This window comes from Fusarium venenatum (assembly GCF_020744135.1).
Source record: "Fusarium venenatum strain MPI-CAGE-CH-0201 chromosome Unknown EDB82scaffold_1, whole genome shotgun sequence".
NCBI classification, from domain to species: Eukaryota; Fungi; Ascomycota; class Sordariomycetes; order Hypocreales; family Nectriaceae; genus Fusarium; species Fusarium venenatum.
Genome location: NW_027072129.1, coordinates 778,266 through 793,447, shown reverse-complemented (window position 1 = coordinate 793,447; position 15,182 = coordinate 778,266). Strand labels below are relative to the sequence as shown.

At 45.3% G+C, this 15,182-nt stretch overlaps 8 protein-coding genes and 2 non-coding genes across 10 annotated transcripts; 5 read left to right on the top strand and 5 right to left on the bottom strand.

The window, feature by feature from the left end:
• Positions 1 to 573: 573 nt before the first annotated feature.
• Positions 574 to 661, top strand: EDB82DRAFT_t70. Its single transcript has one exon. It is a non-coding gene; the product is annotated as a tRNA-Ala (tRNA).
• Positions 662 to 1,079: 418 nt separating this feature from the next.
• EDB82DRAFT_t1 lies at positions 1,080 to 1,183 on the bottom strand. The gene has a single exon. It is a non-coding gene; the product is annotated as a tRNA-Ala (tRNA).
• A 92-nt stretch (positions 1,184 to 1,275) lies between these two features.
• On the top strand, positions 1,276 to 3,475 carry EDB82DRAFT_570199 (uncharacterized protein). Its single transcript, XM_025732290.2, has 4 exons — positions 1,276 to 1,345; positions 1,418 to 1,421; positions 1,448 to 2,529; positions 2,577 to 3,475. Exons 1-4 carry the CDS (start codon positions 1,320 to 1,322, stop codon positions 3,325 to 3,327), a joined length of 1,863 nt encoding a protein of 620 aa, XP_025591229.2. The 5' UTR covers positions 1,276 to 1,319; the 3' UTR covers positions 3,328 to 3,475.
• Positions 3,476 to 3,985: 510 nt separating this feature from the next.
• EDB82DRAFT_482361 (pyridoxal phosphate-dependent transferase) lies at positions 3,986 to 5,625 on the top strand. Its single transcript, XM_025732291.2, has one exon. It carries the CDS (start codon positions 4,099 to 4,101, stop codon positions 5,464 to 5,466), a length of 1,368 nt encoding a protein of 455 aa, XP_025591230.2. The 5' UTR covers positions 3,986 to 4,098; the 3' UTR covers positions 5,467 to 5,625.
• Positions 5,626 to 6,754: 1,129 nt separating this feature from the next.
• On the top strand, positions 6,755 to 7,220 carry EDB82DRAFT_519061 (uncharacterized protein; the record flags this gene model as incomplete). Its single annotated transcript, XM_025732292.2, has 2 exons — positions 6,755 to 6,978; positions 7,025 to 7,220. The coding sequence occupies 2 exons, from the start codon at positions 6,755 to 6,757 to the stop codon at positions 7,218 to 7,220; spliced, it is 420 nt and encodes a 139-aa protein (XP_025591231.2).
• Positions 7,221 to 7,625: 405 nt separating this feature from the next.
• Positions 7,626 to 8,012, bottom strand: EDB82DRAFT_519060 (uncharacterized protein; the record flags this gene model as incomplete). Its single annotated transcript, XM_065609056.1, has 1 exon — positions 7,626 to 8,012. The coding sequence occupies one exon, from the start codon at positions 8,010 to 8,012 to the stop codon at positions 7,626 to 7,628; it is 387 nt and encodes a 128-aa protein (XP_065465271.1).
• A 48-nt stretch (positions 8,013 to 8,060) lies between these two features.
• On the bottom strand, positions 8,061 to 10,605 carry EDB82DRAFT_531481 (uncharacterized protein; the record flags this gene model as incomplete). The annotated part of the gene is made up of 2 exons (XM_065609242.1): positions 10,154 to 10,605; positions 8,061 to 10,117 (listed from the first exon to the last, which is right to left on the bottom strand). Exons 1-2 carry the CDS (start codon positions 10,299 to 10,301, stop codon positions 8,061 to 8,063), a joined length of 2,205 nt encoding a protein of 734 aa, XP_065465270.1. The 5' UTR covers positions 10,302 to 10,605.
• Positions 10,606 to 11,305: 700 nt separating this feature from the next.
• EDB82DRAFT_482357 (uncharacterized protein) lies at positions 11,306 to 12,134 on the top strand. The gene is made up of 2 exons (XM_065608192.1): positions 11,306 to 11,730; positions 11,785 to 12,134. Exon 1 carries the CDS (start codon positions 11,454 to 11,456, stop codon positions 11,694 to 11,696), a length of 243 nt encoding a protein of 80 aa, XP_065465269.1. The 5' UTR covers positions 11,306 to 11,453; the 3' UTR covers positions 11,697 to 11,730; positions 11,785 to 12,134.
• On the bottom strand, positions 12,117 to 13,317 carry EDB82DRAFT_482355 (uncharacterized protein). The gene is made up of 2 exons (XM_025732295.2): positions 13,069 to 13,317; positions 12,117 to 13,005 (listed from the first exon to the last, which is right to left on the bottom strand). The coding sequence occupies exons 1-2, from the start codon at positions 13,222 to 13,224 to the stop codon at positions 12,241 to 12,243; spliced, it is 921 nt and encodes a 306-aa protein (XP_025591234.2). The 5' UTR covers positions 13,225 to 13,317; the 3' UTR covers positions 12,117 to 12,240.
• Positions 13,318 to 13,697: 380 nt separating this feature from the next.
• Positions 13,698 to 15,089, bottom strand: EDB82DRAFT_2720 (uncharacterized protein). Its single transcript, XM_025732296.2, has 2 exons — positions 14,814 to 15,089; positions 13,698 to 14,758 (listed from the first exon to the last, which is right to left on the bottom strand). Exons 1-2 carry the CDS (start codon positions 14,844 to 14,846, stop codon positions 13,964 to 13,966), a joined length of 828 nt encoding a protein of 275 aa, XP_025591235.2. The 5' UTR covers positions 14,847 to 15,089; the 3' UTR covers positions 13,698 to 13,963.
• Positions 15,090 to 15,182: the final 93 nt, after the last annotated feature.

The window sequence follows — 15,182 nt, the reverse complement described above, 5'->3', positions numbered from 1 at the left end:
TCACTTTGGGACTCTACTCGCTCAAGACAGAGCTTGGCTTTTATTTAGCCTTGACCCTTGTCTTTGCATCCCGTCTGTGCTAAAAAATCTGGGTTTTATCTTGAATTTAAGCTTAACTGGTATGTCTGCAGAGGCCAAGGCAAGGCAAGGTCCTGGGTCTCACCCTATACCGCGTTTTGTTGATGATTATTGTTGTTGTCTTTGCTTTTTGGACAACGCATCTATATCTCTGTTTGTATGTAATGTAGTGATTCTATATTTATTTATACTTGTAAGCTTTATTGACTGTGAAAATGATAAAGTGCTTCCTTGGATATTATAATGTTACACGTCAATGTCTCATCGTGATGACTGGTTGAGCATGTACAAGAGTAGCACCCAGTGATTTATTGTCGCCCACGTTTTTGACTACCCTGGCCCATATAATGTGGAGAGGCAATTGAACATGCAAGAAAATCCCGTGTTGCTACCAGACTCCATCTTCAGATCTCAATCAAGAGCAGTGTGTCGCAAGCGAGTTTTTCAGAACATATTCAGACTCTAGCGTAATGTTCCTAACCAATAAAAATAATCGGGCTTATGGTCTAGGGGTATGATTTTCCCTTCGCATCTTCAAAACAGTGCTTGGGAAAGGTCCGGGGTTCAATTCCCCGTGAGTCCATTTCTTTTGCTTCCTTTTTCCATGATCTCTGCAATTCCACTTCATGTTTCGTACCTGTAGGGTGATTACGAAGTCAGTTTTAAACTATGACAATTGCGTGGAAACACCCAGTATTTTTTTTTATTTTACCTGTCGGCTGATCGCCATCCCAGTGTTTGGCTCTGGGCTCAATTACCGCTTGGCTTTCATATACTTGTATTACAGCGCTGATAATTACTTCATGCCATCGCGTTCAATTAAATCATGTTTTCTTGTCAATTGCCTCCTTCGTCAATCAGCTAAAGTCTATGCTTATCAATGGCACTGATGCGTATTCCCATCCACCACATGGCCTACTCCCAGCGCGTCTTGATGTCGTTTCACAATAAACATCTACACCAACACCAAAAAGACTCAACACCGCGCCAAGTAAAAATCATGGACTCACGGGGAATTGAACCCCGGACCTTTCCCAAGCTCGTTCTTCTGACAAAGTCATATCGAAGATGCGAAGGGAAAATCATACCCCTAGACCATAAGCCCTGATTATGTAAGGTCTCTTGTTATTGCAGCTTATATCCACGAGAGTTTGGGCGGAGCTGACTCGCTATCTTTTCCAGACGAGACCCGAATCGGCTTTGGACTTTCAAACCCGAAATCCCTCACTCGACATGAAACAATGAGATCAACAATTGCTTGTGAAAGGTATTCAAGACATCCTTGCTTATAGAATCTGTACTAATAACGTTCTAGATGCAGGTAAACAATTCCTGAGAAATGCTTACAAACTCCGTCTGACCACCCTCAAGGAGATCAAAAGTGAAATGTAGACACAGCGACCAACCACCATGCGCAGGCTGTGTCAAGAGCGGCAATACAGGAACGTGCGTTCTAAGTGGTCCTATTCTTGGACAGAGTTTATCTACGTCTAAATCACGACCTGCAAAGAGACAAAGACTCAGCGTAGATCAAACACCAAGGACAGAGAATATCTGGCAAGACGTCAATGCAGTCTTTGAACAAACACCACGAACACAAATTATCAGTGCTATTAATTTATTCCGATCACAGTTTCCAGAATTTGGGTTTCTTCATCCTGATGATTTGGAGTATCGACAAGATGAACTCAGCGCTGTGCAGAAATTACGACTCCTTACTATTCTTACCGTTTCACATCGATACTCATCGACGTATCTTGCCGAAACAAATAATCGCAACATACTATTTATCGCCGGAGAGGCTCAAAAACGAGTCACAAGTGGTCCGAACCTATCTCTCATACAAACATTTCTCATTCTCTCGCTATGCAATTGGGGTGATGGCGATGGCTTCAATGCATGGATGCACTGCGGTATAGCTACGAGAATGGCCCAGGGTTTATTAAGTACTGGATTCGCAAGTTGTGGTAAGAGAGAAACTCTTTCAGAGCTTGAGAAGAGGACTTTGTGGACATGTTTCAAGATGGATAGACTCTTGAGTTGCGGAAAGCGACGACAGGCCATGTTTCCTGATGAAGAGATGCACTTTTCTCTTCCTGTGAACGACACCCAGTTCCTCTTTGGGAAAACCTCGCAGAATGCTAGTTTGGATATGAGTCTGAGGACATATGGACCAGATGATCATCTTGTACTTCTTATTCAGGGTTTAAGGATCTGGTCAAGAGTCCATACGTGGATTGCTGAGGGTGGAAGAAGACGACCCGGTATGACCGAGCCCGAGCAGTGTCCCTTTAACGAAACTTCATATTGGCATAACATGAGAAGAGATCTCTTAGAATGGAGGGATTCTCAAGATGCTCTTATGAAGTATCCTGGGACAAAGGTATCGGTGCATGCTCAGAGGGGACAAGCTGAGAGGTTTGGATATATCAATCTGGTTTACTACGTCAGGTAAGCACACCAACTTACATCTCCCAAACCCTGCTGATCGTAAATAGCTTGATATTTCTCTGCAGAGAATACGTCCCCTTCAGTCCGGTAGACGAAGTTAAACCTCGTGGTCCCATCGAACCACCACTTCTCAAAGCCCGAGGCCCAGACTCATTCTGGGTGCAAAACGTTGTCCAGCTCTACGATGCAGCAACACAAATATCCTCTCTGCTGTCTGATCTTGAGCACGTTGGATGTCCCCTCCGTACACCCTTCTCCGGCGTGTGCGCTTTCTCTTCCACTCTATGGAGTTTATACGGCGCCGCGTTTCCAAACTTTATGAGTTTCACAGAGGAGCAAGCACACGAGGCTGATGCACAAGCTGAAAGGACGATGCGTGTTCTCGTAAGGATCGGACAAGTCTGGAGTCTTGCGAAAGAATGGATTGAAGTTCTCGACACAGCGAAAAATATAATGACTAGAGGTGAGGGAAGGAGAGTTAAGAGATCGAGGTATGATTACCCTGAATTGGAGGATTCGATACATCTTGCTCCGTTGCAGGGAATGCCGCGGCAGACGTTTGATCGTCTTGCTTCGACTTCTGCCAATGCTGCAGGTGATGATGTTTCGAAACTGCATCAGTTAGTTGCTGGAGATGTTGAGCAAGGGACGGAAGTGCAAGAGGTGGGTTTGAATGAGGAGATGTTGGGTGAGGGTGAGTTTGTGGATGGGGATTGGTGGAGGCTTTTGTCTTTTTGTGATGATCCGCATCTTCTTTCGACGAGCTTCGATGAGGCTGGAGAAGGGAATCCGAGTTAGACTGCGGTTTGGTTGTATGCAATTGTTAAAGACTAATACTGACTTCGTTCCTCACTCCGTGTCTAAGAGTCGTGATGCCACAGGGACCATGTAGCAACATGACTCTCGAACATAAAAGTACTATGAGACCTACTGCTTGGTAGCTGGCTTCTTCTTCTACCTTTAGTGTAATCAAGGATATATTTGATTGATATACTAGACTTCCATAACAGTTGTCCTACCTACCATCCCCTAGTCTAATCCCCCCTACTGAGCTTAAACAGCTACACTATCGCAATGCCTACATGTAATAACATGTAGACGTGACACGCCTCAGGGTATCAGAAAAGTTGATCGCTGGAAGCACAGGAGACGAAATTATTGGGTCAGCTTATGCTCCTTATGCTATAATTCTTAGACTACTTACTTTTATACCCTAAGACTTAGGAGTGCAACTTTTTTATTACCCACTAGACACGGTCATATTACCGAGGGCCTCATCTCTCAGTCTCCTCTATTGGGTGTTAGACAGATATAGATAGATGTCGGAAAGTTAACGATAAGTTGGTGGTAGCTTATTGGTTGACATATTTGTATGAAACCCGAAATGTCAAACCCGAAGCCGTAGTTTCTAACCCGAGTGACTTCTATAAGTTGCTCCACCTGCAACACCAACACCATCTCGAGATCTCAACTTTCATTCTTCTAAACAGGCTTCCCCTACTGACTTAGTATCCCAGATCTCCAACTCACACTTTGTTCAAATAACCGCCTCGAGCAAACCTCGCAACAATGGGTGATCTTCCTTCAGCGTCAGAGCCCCATCTCATGCACCGCTCCCTCCTCAGTCGCCCCGAAACCGTCTCATCTGCATCAGGTGTCTATCTCACCCTCTCCTCCGGCCGTAAAATCCTAGATGGCTGCGCTGGTGCTGCAGTCGCCATAATAGGCCACGGAAACACCGAAGTTCGAGATGCCATGCTCGACCAAGCCACTCAAGTGTCATACGTCCACACCATGACCTACACAACACCCAGCGCAGAGGATCTCGCTGACCATCTCCTCGAAAATGAACCTTTTGGTCTGGCGAGAGCTTACCTCGTCTGTTCTGGAAGTGAAGCCATGGACGCGGCTATGAAGCTTGCGAGACAGTATCATGTTGAGAATGGACAACCTGAAAGAACGAGGTTCGTTTCAAGAAGACAGGCTTATCATGGAAATACTGTTGGTGCTATGAGCGTTGGAAGTTTTGTAGCGAGAAAAGCGCCGTATAAAGGTGCCATTTTGCTGGACAATGTCAGCCATGTGAGTGCTGCGTATGAGTACCGCACAAAGAAGGATGGAGAAACAGAAGAGGAGTACTCAAAGAGACTAGTCGATGAGCTTGAAGCAGAGTTTCTATCTGTCGGACCTGAGAAAATCATGGCTTTCGTTGCAGAAACAGTTGGAGGTGCAACAGCAGGGTGCATCACGCCTCCGGCTGGGTACTTCAGTGGAGTTTCAAAAGTATGCAAGAAATACGGCATCCTTTTGATCCTCGACGAAGTCATGTGCGGAGTTGGTCGATGTGGAACTTTCTTCGCTTTTGAGCAGGACGGTGACGTTCAACCTGATATCGTCACCATCGGCAAGGGACTAGGCGGAGGCTACATGCCCATCGCTGCAACTCTCGTACACAGAGACATCATCGATACGTTGAAGAAAGGAACAGCTAGTTTCAATCACGGACATACATATCAAGCACACCCAGTAAGTTGCGCAGCAGCACTAGCGATACAAAAGATTATTCGCCGAGACAATCTCGTATCCCGCTGCGCTACTCTCGGCGAAAGATTACACAAGGCCCTTGTGGATACTTTTCAAGACGCGAAGTTTGTGGGAAACATTCGTGGACGTGGATTGTTCTGGGGTATCGAGTTTGTGCAGGACAAAAAGACAAAGACACCATTTGACATCAAGACTCGATTCGGAGTCAAGGTCCAGGAGAGGGCGTTTGAGTTGGGATTGGCTGTTTATCCTGGTATGGGGACTGCAGATGGTATTGTGGGAGATCATGTTATTGTGTCGCCGCCTTTGACGATTACTGAGGAGGAGATGGATATCCTGGTTGAGCTGTTGAAGAGGGCTTATGATGATGTTGCCTCCAAGTATGAGGCCTGATAGTTTGTACATTCTCAAAAAAGGTTATTTTGTCTGTGCAATTGTTTGAAGTAATTCTATACGGTCCCTAAGATAAAGTTTCTCAAGATAAAGGGACTCATAGGGTAGCTGACTGAACTTTATAATGTCGGCTATAATAAAGAAACTTCTGTCAAGCTGTGTAGATAAGTAACTCCTTCATCTTCCCACCTGGATTAATCGTCCAAAACATTCACAGAGTCAGACAATCCTCCCGGTCCCTTGTGCTTTAGGTTACGAACCACTTTCACAGGCCAGCTGCCATTATCTACAGATCTACCCACTACTCTTTATTCACTATGCTTGCGCTACGAAGGGTGACGAGAGCTCCTCTCTCTCCCATCCCGAAATGACTGATCCGTCGGTCATGACTACCTTTCAATACCCCATACGCATGTCACCCGGTCCACGCGTAGTCGCCTTCCATGGACAAACAACCCGCACGGTCCATACGAACACTCCTGCGAAGCCTCCCTCGAACCAGCCGTCTGTTGCTAAGGACTCTGCCAACTCCCAGGCTATGATAGAGCGCCTTGCACGACTTGAACAACTCGTCAAACGTCTGGAGGATATTGTCGACAAACCACTATCACCGAAAGCGTAGACAGCCATGGCTATCCATCTAATCACGGAAGGGTAACAATACACAATATTCCACTCCTAACCCTTTGAGTAATCTAGAAATACGGTGAAGGAAAATAAAGAATACTCAGTTATGCAATATTAAATCAGAGATGAGGGCAGCGATGGTTATCCAAGAAGTCGGTGTCATGGAGGTCTTGGAAATATAAGTATTAGATCTCTTGTGCTTCCAAGACTGGGAGATCAGACGAAAACATTAGTGCACTCTTGGACCATGACCTCACTAGAGCTAATATAATATTTATCATTGGCCTAGGTCTCTTTATCGCGTGTCTGGACGCTATGTAAAAACTCTGGCCTGACACAGAGAATGTTGTCACTCCTGAGACTGTTATCCAACTAGGATTATCCATTAACGAAATACCGGCGGAGCTACACATATGGACGTGCGGAACATACGTATTTAGGAACCTTTTACTGAGTAAAATTAATTGTTGGAATACGATATGGACATACCTGCCAAGGGTTGACTGCTTCAAATGTCGCAGGCAGCCACTTTCTGAACAATATATCCAGGGCTACTAACAACTATAAATATTCCCGACCCTCACCCTCTCAGCCAGCAGAGGAAAGACAGCAACAAGAAACAAGAAATTTATGCAACATTAAATCTCATCCAAGTGCAGCAATGGTTATCCAAGAAGTTGGTGTCATGGTGGTTAAGCCCGGCATCGACATTATGGACCCGGCCACTCCTGAGGGCAACATCTTATATCATGCTTGGAAAACCTGCATTACCAAGCCTGGCGGCCCATCTCGAGTTTATTATGGCTTGGAGGAGGAAAACCCATTGAGAATTTGGGGATTTTTCGACTGGGACACTATTGAACAACATAAAAAGTTCGCCATAGAGTAAGTCAACTTTCATCAGCCGACCACGCAATACTAATATTCCCAGGTATGGAGCAGACGCAGTCAAGGACATTCCCAAAATCTGTATGAAGTCAAGATGGAAACGGAGAATACAGCATAGAAGTATGGATTGGGATTTATCAAGGCCATATATGTCGGTTGTTTGCGGAGAAGTTGAGCCTGGGAGTTCGGGTTATTTAAGACAGAACTTGGACGATGAGGTATATATAGACCGAGAGTGAAATTATGTTTCGACTCTATTGACTTTCTTAATGGCATACCATTCTTGTTGACTTCCCTGGCCGCAGGGCATTTGAACTTGTCGGTCTTTCCCTAACTTCTCTGCTGCCAATACACCATATTTAAGCCCCCATTTACTCTATCCCCTCCTTAGGGTATCAGAAAGATTGACCGCTAGAAGCAGAAGAGACGAAAATAGTAGGTTACTTTATGCTCCTTAGACCATAGTTTTAGAGTGCTTATTTTTATACCCTTAGACTTAGGAGGCTAACTTTTCTGCTACCCACCACTAGCCCCTTCATTCCAACAAATTTCTTCATCCCTGAAATACGACGAGGTTCCAGAGCGTATGCACGCTCTTTGTCCTGTACTTTCAGCCATTTGGTCCTCTTGAGCCGCCTCTATGACTACATTTCCAGACGCTTGCATCGAAGACTGATAACGTTGAGACTAACCAGTCCGTCCATATCATGGATCTGTGCCAATACCTCCTTGTATGCATCGGTCTGACGAAGGCTCTTTTGTGCAGAATCATGAGCCCAGCCAATGAATCCCATAAGTAGCGCTCCCAGTTGTCCGTCAACAGCTTCCTTTCCCTTCACAGGGAAGTCATTCTCAACGGCCCAGCCATGAGCCAGCTTCGCAACGTCCAAGCAGGAGCCGAAGGTCTTGGAGAGAATATCCTGGAGTTGCACAGCCACCTTGTCCTTTTCAGTCTGGGAAAAGTCCGTAGGGAAGTAGGCTACCAAGACATCAGTCACAGGAGACTGAAATACATCAGACGATGGAGTCATGATAACATGCTTCGTAAATTCTCCGTGAGTACAGATTTTGGGAATGTCCTAGCCATCCGCGACCTTTGCTACACCCTTCATACTCAAACTCTGTATGCGAGGATGATCCTTCAACAGGAACGGAAGAATTGAGCTCTTCCACACATGCTTCTTTTTTGCATTCGTAACCATATTTGTCGCGAGTAAAATACCGCACATGATCAACAATGCGCCTGGAAATATGAGCCAATACCATTCTATGTGGACGCATGCGCGTGTCTCCCATACCACTCCTTTCACTTTCGGGTGCGGATCACCGAATGGTCCCTTGCCGACTTCCCGAATCTCATTTGTGACTCTTGTAGCTATGGAATCCATGGATTTGTTTATAGCGGATATGGAGGTTGTCTTGTTGGTCATAAGGGTTGCAAGATGGGACTCGGAGGAACCGCCACCATATTGATTACACTCCATCTGAGACCACCGCGGTTCATCGCCGACACTACAGGTAGTATTATAAGTGTCCCGGAATTCTCTTTTCAGTGATGCCACGATCTCCTCCGGGAGTTCAACGATGCAATCAGCTGGAACTGTAACGTTCTGGGACATACTCTTGGGGTTTTCAGTGGCCCAATCGTCAACGTAAAAAAGCACTGGCGCAGGATTGGGAATCTTGCCTGGGGATGAAGATGCATTTGCTGACGTATAGATTGTATCGTTCACTAAACATGGCTGCATTATGCCTTGCCATTGTGTAACGTAGGAAGGTGATATAAATAACTGCGGATGGAGAGGTATATCCCATTTCACCCTTTCATGTATTTGCCCATTCTTCACCTCGGCGGTAAAGTATTTGGTGCATGGATACAGAGTACAGAGAGCTGCTGTGACACCGGTCGGGTCCGTATATTGGTGCAGAAAGTCTGAGTAGCGACATGAGTCGGTGGATTCTGTTTCCTTGTTGCAGCCTTCATGACATGTGAACGTGCTATTATGGTGACGAATACAACCGTCTCCAGACGCACCAAGTATGGTAATGTTCGCGATGGACCATCGAGCGCGGTTCATGAACTCGCTACTAAGTGTTTCATGTGCCCAGCCTATGTCCGTTTCCGTCCGAGTATTCAATACCGTGTTGACCGTGACCCAGGTCGGCCAGTGAGATATTTCCATTCGCTCGTTGTTATCTTCGCCTGGAGAAGCTGGTAGTGAATAAACCACTGTAACGTTCTCAGGAAAAGAACTTGAATTTAGTGGCTCTGGACCCCGAACGAGAGTTCCTATATCAGAGCACCAGCTGCATAAACCAAGACTTGCGTGTGACGTTCGGTTGGATTGCGAATACCCTCCATCGTTGGAGTATGTAGGGAACGTGCAGTTTCCTGATGAGCAGTTGAATAGCGAGCTGTATTCACGCGAAGACAATATTGCGTCCTTCATTGCAAGTTTCAGCTTCATGTGCAGGCTATAACCTTGTACCGTGTCTCCCGCCCCAAAGTGAGAGAATTCGGCATAATGTGCCGTAGTTATTGTCGCAGGATGATCTGGAGAATAGTTTGGTAAGGGACATTGAAATGTCTGAATAGACTGCTGTGTGAAGGATCCAATACCGATGGACGAAACAGTAACGAAGATAGCAGCCAGTGCCAAAGGATTCTGAATTGCTATGACCGGAATTAGGCGAAAGCATCCGAGAATGCCTCGAGAAGCACTGTCAAACGCTTGAACCTGTTGCATTGGACGAAAGCTTCCACTAGAAACCCAATCCCACTTGAGCTGAGCAAGGATCTCGAATGTGACTATTGCCAATGATGCACGGAATAGAGTTGCGATAATTGAGACAAGTGTGTTCAGTGTGATGCCCGTGTCTTTCAATTTTGGTAGTTCCTTTTCATCGTATATGTAAAGGATTAGGCAGATACCAGCAAAAAGCACAGCGGCAACAAAAAGTAAAAGCAGCTCTTCTTTCCAGATCCAGAAGACTTTCTCTTGGTCCTTCTTTTGGCTAGCTGTGTCGGTTGTGCTAGTAATCCTCGGTGGAGGGGGAGGTGCTGCCTTGCGTAGTATGATACCAGTGGCAGACGGTGGTTCCGAGAGATCCATGAGCTGATACCCATTCTCAGAAGCTGCTACCGATCAATTGATAGGCTCATTGTATCTACCAGCTGCGAGAGGCTGATGTTCTTCGAAGTTTTCCGCTGTGGAATTATGACGATTGACAGAAGAGGACCGTCTGGAACCTAATGAGCGGCGTGGAAGCAACTCCTGGTGAGGAGATCCAAACTCTTGAAATGTGTCGGAAGCCGACATTGTGACGAGTTCGATGGACCTTGAAACTGTTTCTATCCGAGCTCCCAAGAGAAAACTGGCGTGAACAGACTGTCTGTATGTGCAAGGAGGTACTGGGTACTGTTTTCTTTTTCATACACCTGGCACAAAATCCGTAACAGAGATGCCATAGAAGAATATGGTGTCAGAGGGGAAATTGAAAAGAAAAGGCATACATGTCACCGCTATTTATCTCTGGACGCACTTGAGTCTATGTAGCACAATGACTGCTGGACTAGTCTAGAGGCTGATGGGCGTGCCGTAGTTGCAAGGCAGAATTACTGAGAGATCGGCACGATAATAGGCTGACAGTGTTTTGTGTAACAAGCGACAGCCTGACCTGAACCATCTTGTCTCAAGCCACTCCTTGGCATTGTCATCTTCAAATCAGGCTCTGTTCAGCGAACGAAGTTGATCTTCTGGAGAAGTGTCAGTGCAGTTTGTATAAATGAGATCTATTTGAAGTTTTGATGATTCCCTGGAGAAGTCAGAACAAAGAGCTCGGTAACTGAAGACACAACTGGCTTTGTTTGTGAGTACCTAGAGACCATGGGTATAGGCCTGCTTCTGTGTAACAGTGGCGTTGTTGTTTCCCGTATATTCTGAGCAACTCGTGCCGGCATGTCATCGCAAAAGGTTGAATGTTTATCCCTCTCTGATCTCCAGAGCGACTTGTATTGTGTGTTGTTGTATGTGAGACCCCAACTTGCGTTTATAGATATTAAAAGAGATGTCTGACATTATCAGTCTTTAATGGTCTGCAGGTATGCATCCCAAATACTAGAACAATCATTGGAGTATCCTCAGTACTGTTTGATGGATTTTCTTGCCTGCTGGGTGAATTTGGTTATATTCCTTTTTATTTACGATGCTTCTGCCTAATAAATGCAAGTGACGGAATCCATGCAGTTGCCACTTCACATTAGAGGTCAAGGCAGCAGGAGGCCGACCATCTCCGTCACCGACACCGACATCATCAATGTAACAACAATTTCATGTAATAATATCCTTACCCCGCGTCTAATCAGTACACAGAATTTATATCATACCATCTTCTTCAAACATCAACATCGGCAATCTCAAAGCTATTGCATCACGACAACCACCTTTCCGTCAAGACAACCATATACCAAGATGAAAATTTCCACCATTACCGCCACAACCGCTCTCTTAGCTACGGCCTTCGCGGGTCCTCTCGCCTACGGAACCTGTCAAGCTGGCTGTGCCAGTGTCGTCGTGGCATGCTACAGTGCAGCTGGGTTTACTTGGGGAGCTACGGCGGGAGCTACAGCCCCAGCAACGATCATCGCCTGTAATGCTGCTTTTGGGAAGTGCTCTGCAGTGTGCGCTGCTATAGCACTTGCCCCTACACCTTGAGCTAGTTTCAGGTGGAATTACCAGTTGAGTACGGGTTAGTTGATAGACTGCCACATGATTATCAATGGCTTCCAACTAATTTCAATAGATACTGCCTTGCGACTGAGACTCTATGTCCCCTTGATATTTATCCACGAAGCCGGAAAGCTTCCTCCACCCACCTTTTCTGTCGACAGGCCTTCAATTGTACTCTGAAGTTAATGGTTTGGGAGCGAAGGGGATTGAGATGATGCAGAATCTAACACCTATGGGGACACAAGGAGATAGACATTCATGATATCACAATAAAGACTATCTCGTTGACAAAGAGACTTTTTCTTACTGCTTGAACACATGGTATCGAATAATGTGATTACAACTATTTTCCAATAATAGAGCATGGCTAGTGGATAGTAGAAAAGTTAAGTTTCCATGTCTCGCGGAATAAAAATAAATAGCCTAAGAAGTATAGTCTAAGTAGCATAAGCTAACCTACTAATTTCGTCTCTTATGCTTTAGGCAGCCAAACCTTCCGGCACCCTGAACCCTCTTTAAGTCTCTTCAATTAAGAGCTTTCATCGGGGACCTTATGTCGACAGCGACAATTTTGGCAGCGTAAGAGATAAAAAGGTTGCCACTCCGGACCCCTTTTCTCAAAGTAACAACCAAAGTTTTCATTGCAATTTCGGCATCCGTCCGTTTCGCCTAGCAAGTCCATAGACTTGTCCATTTGCTCGATGACGAATTCTTTCGCTTTTTTTTCGTCGTCTCGAAGTTCCTGGTATGTCACAACGTTCTGATGCGCATCGTCCAAACGACGTTCAAGTGCATTTATCCTTTTGGCACAAGCACGAAACATTTCCACAGTGAGGTCGTCGTCGAACTCCATGTCCTGAAAGGCTTTCAACTCGCAGAGTTCCTCAATATGTGCAACCGCGGCTGAAGCGATAATTGAGTCGATGTCAGGATCTCTGTTTGAAGTTGACACTTCTTGAATAATTTGTGGAAATACCTCGGCGCTTTGACCTTTGTCCAGGATGGCTTGAATCTTTGAGGTTGCGAGTTGAGCCAACTTTTGAATATTATAGTAGTCGGCAATTGCATTGACGCGTAGATGAGAGATCAGATCATCGACAGTTTCATCTTCAGGTTGTTTTATAGAATACTGCGACGCTTCATCTGTGTCGTCCTGGTTGTGTGCATCGTCGGAAGTGGATTTTTTCGCCCTTTTAGAATGGATTTGGTACTCTCCTGCATAGAGAAACGCTATCATGTATTGGACGGTACTGATATCGAACTCGTTCACAGTGAGAATTTTCGTTGTAGCTTCCTAACATAGGTATACATTAGTAACAGTAGTCGCTATTGACAGTAGCTATAGCCCGATAGTTACCTGAAATCCACCAGAGAGAGCAGCCGATATTACCGATGACTGTGGGCAGACAATCACTTGATGCAGCTTGTATTCACGATCGTTACAAACCAGTGTAAAGTCGCTGTACTCTCCAGAAATAGCTACTGAAAATAGAAAGTCATGCTGGAACACCATTGTGACGAATAGAATTTCTCTTCAGTCCATACGGTTGAGTAATGTTATGGTGGTTGTGAGGTATCCTTGTGAGACATCCTGTAGTCGTGTTGTTGATGTGTTGTACAAATAAGAAACAGGGGTCATTTGTCAGCAGATATAATGCCGTGATTGGTAAAACTTAGTGTCATGTGTAAGGCTGCTGAACGATGCACCTCAGGGTATCAGAAAGATTGACCGCTGGAAGCATATGAGACGAAATTAGTAGACCGCTTTATGCTCCTTAGGCTATATTCCTTAGGCTACTTATTTTTATACCTTAAGACTGAGGATGCCAACTTTTTTGCTACCCACTAGACTGTATTAAGTAGACGGCAGTAATGTAGGAAATCTGATAATAAACTTCAAGGGTTTGGGCAAGTTAACTGACAAGTGGATGCTTAGTATTTCGGTATTTCTTTGTGTTCTGTGCGTTGAAGGAAGAATAAGTGGGCTGCTTATATTGCTTTTGTATTGTGTAAGAGTAAGGTTGCTCTAAGAGCCGTATCTTTCGTGACGAAACCGCCCTGATCAGAGATATTAGACTTTGAGAAGCACCCCATCAGATAATAAAGTTCAACACACAGTCTACTATGATCTCTGCGAAAATACTACTTAGACATTGGACCTCAGTTGCTTTTTCAGATAGCAACTTTATCCGTTCATTGTGTTTCCTTAGGGTTACGGCTATCAGGACAAATGTACACGAAGTATACCCATTCTAGTCTGCCGCTCTTCTCCAGAAATCGCTATCGTTGTCGATATCGTAATCGTCGTCGTCGTAGCTATTGCTGTCGTCGTCATAGTCATCGCCAAACTCATCAAACTCATCACCACCACTGTCGTCCCAGTCATGAACATAAAAAAACCGACGTGTTCTTAATACCCATCCACAACCCTCCATCGTACTTCTGAGAACATTCTCAGGTGTATACTCACATAACTCAATAATAATCTCCGAAAGAGAAGTAATGGATCGAAAGTGAGTGTCGATAAGATCCAGCGCCTCAACGGCAACGCCGTGGTTGTCTAGACTCTCAAGCTCATGTTCCCTACTGCTTGTGATACGTAAGGATGTTTCAACCGTGTTCAACCCAGTGCAGCTGCTCAGAATCTTTCCGAGGCTGCGAGCGCTTTCCACTTCAATAGTGACATTGCCAGGTTCTAGTCGCGAGAATTCTGGGAAGTCGATGATGATGTGTCTAATAAAGCTTGCGTTACGGGTACCGATTTGCTGAAGGAACGAGGCTATTGCCTCAGCACCGACTTCAGTGAAGTTAAAGCGATTATGGCTGTAGAATAACAGGCTGGCTTCGCGGTGGGCTATCTTGTTGACGCGAAAGAGCCCCGTTACGTACTTTGAGATATATCCAAACAAAGGATTGAGAGAGACATAATGATCGACAGGATACCAAGGATCGACAAAATCAGAATGAAGTAAAAGGATTTCGTAAATATTGTTTCGAATTTCGCCAGGGAAATCAAGGAAGCTCATTAAGCCGCCGACAGTCGTAGGCTATCAATTGTCAGCTTTGTAACTCGGACCGTCGTTTTGAGCATTCATCACAGACCTTGACGCCAGGGAGCTGGACAGGTTCAGCCATCTTCACACGTAGTATCCAAGCAGAATAGACAGGTCAAAGGACGGGGAGTCATAGAGGTAGACAAAATGTGTGTAGAATCCGACAGTGGCTAGATGACTGAGGAGAAGAGATTAGTCTCATCAGAGGAAACTGTCTTCCTCCATATACCTACAAGCCATTTATTCACAGACTTCTGCCTTGTAAGGCATCCGCGGATTGTCTTTCCCCTGTTTGGACAATTTGCTGTTATTATTTGGGCTCCAATGTTTGTTGTGATTAAATGAGGAAGCTAGCAGGCAGGTAGGCTACCTATAAGGAAAATGGGGGGGGGGCCTGAGGCCAACAAGATAACCCTGC

Coding starts and splice junctions, on each gene's coding strand:
- EDB82DRAFT_570199 (XM_025732290.2), top strand. CDS start 1,320: ATGAGATCAACAATTGCTTGTGAAAG. Junction 2,530..2,576: donor AATCTGGTTTACTACGTCAG/GTAAGCACACCA, acceptor GATCGTAAATAG/CTTGATATTTCTCTGCAGAG.
- EDB82DRAFT_2720 (XM_025732296.2), bottom strand. CDS start 14,846: ATGGCTGAACCTGTCCAGCTCCCTGGCGTCAAG. Junction 14,759..14,813: donor TCCAGCTCCCTGGCGTCAAG/GTCTGTGATGAA, acceptor GACAATTGATAG/CCTACGACTGTCGGCGGCTT.
- EDB82DRAFT_482361 (XM_025732291.2), top strand. CDS start 4,099: ATGGGTGATCTTCCTTCAGCGTCAGAGCCCCATCTCATGCACCGCTCC.
- EDB82DRAFT_482355 (XM_025732295.2), bottom strand. CDS start 13,224: ATGGTGTTCCAGCATGACTTTCTATTTTCAGTAGCTATTTCTGGAGAG. Junction 13,006..13,068: donor CTCTCTCTGGTGGATTTCAG/GTAACTATCGGG, acceptor TACCTATGTTAG/GAAGCTACAACGAAAATTCT.
- EDB82DRAFT_482357 (XM_065608192.1), top strand. CDS start 11,454: ATGAAAATTTCCACCATTACCGCCACAACCGCTCTCTTAGCTACGGCC.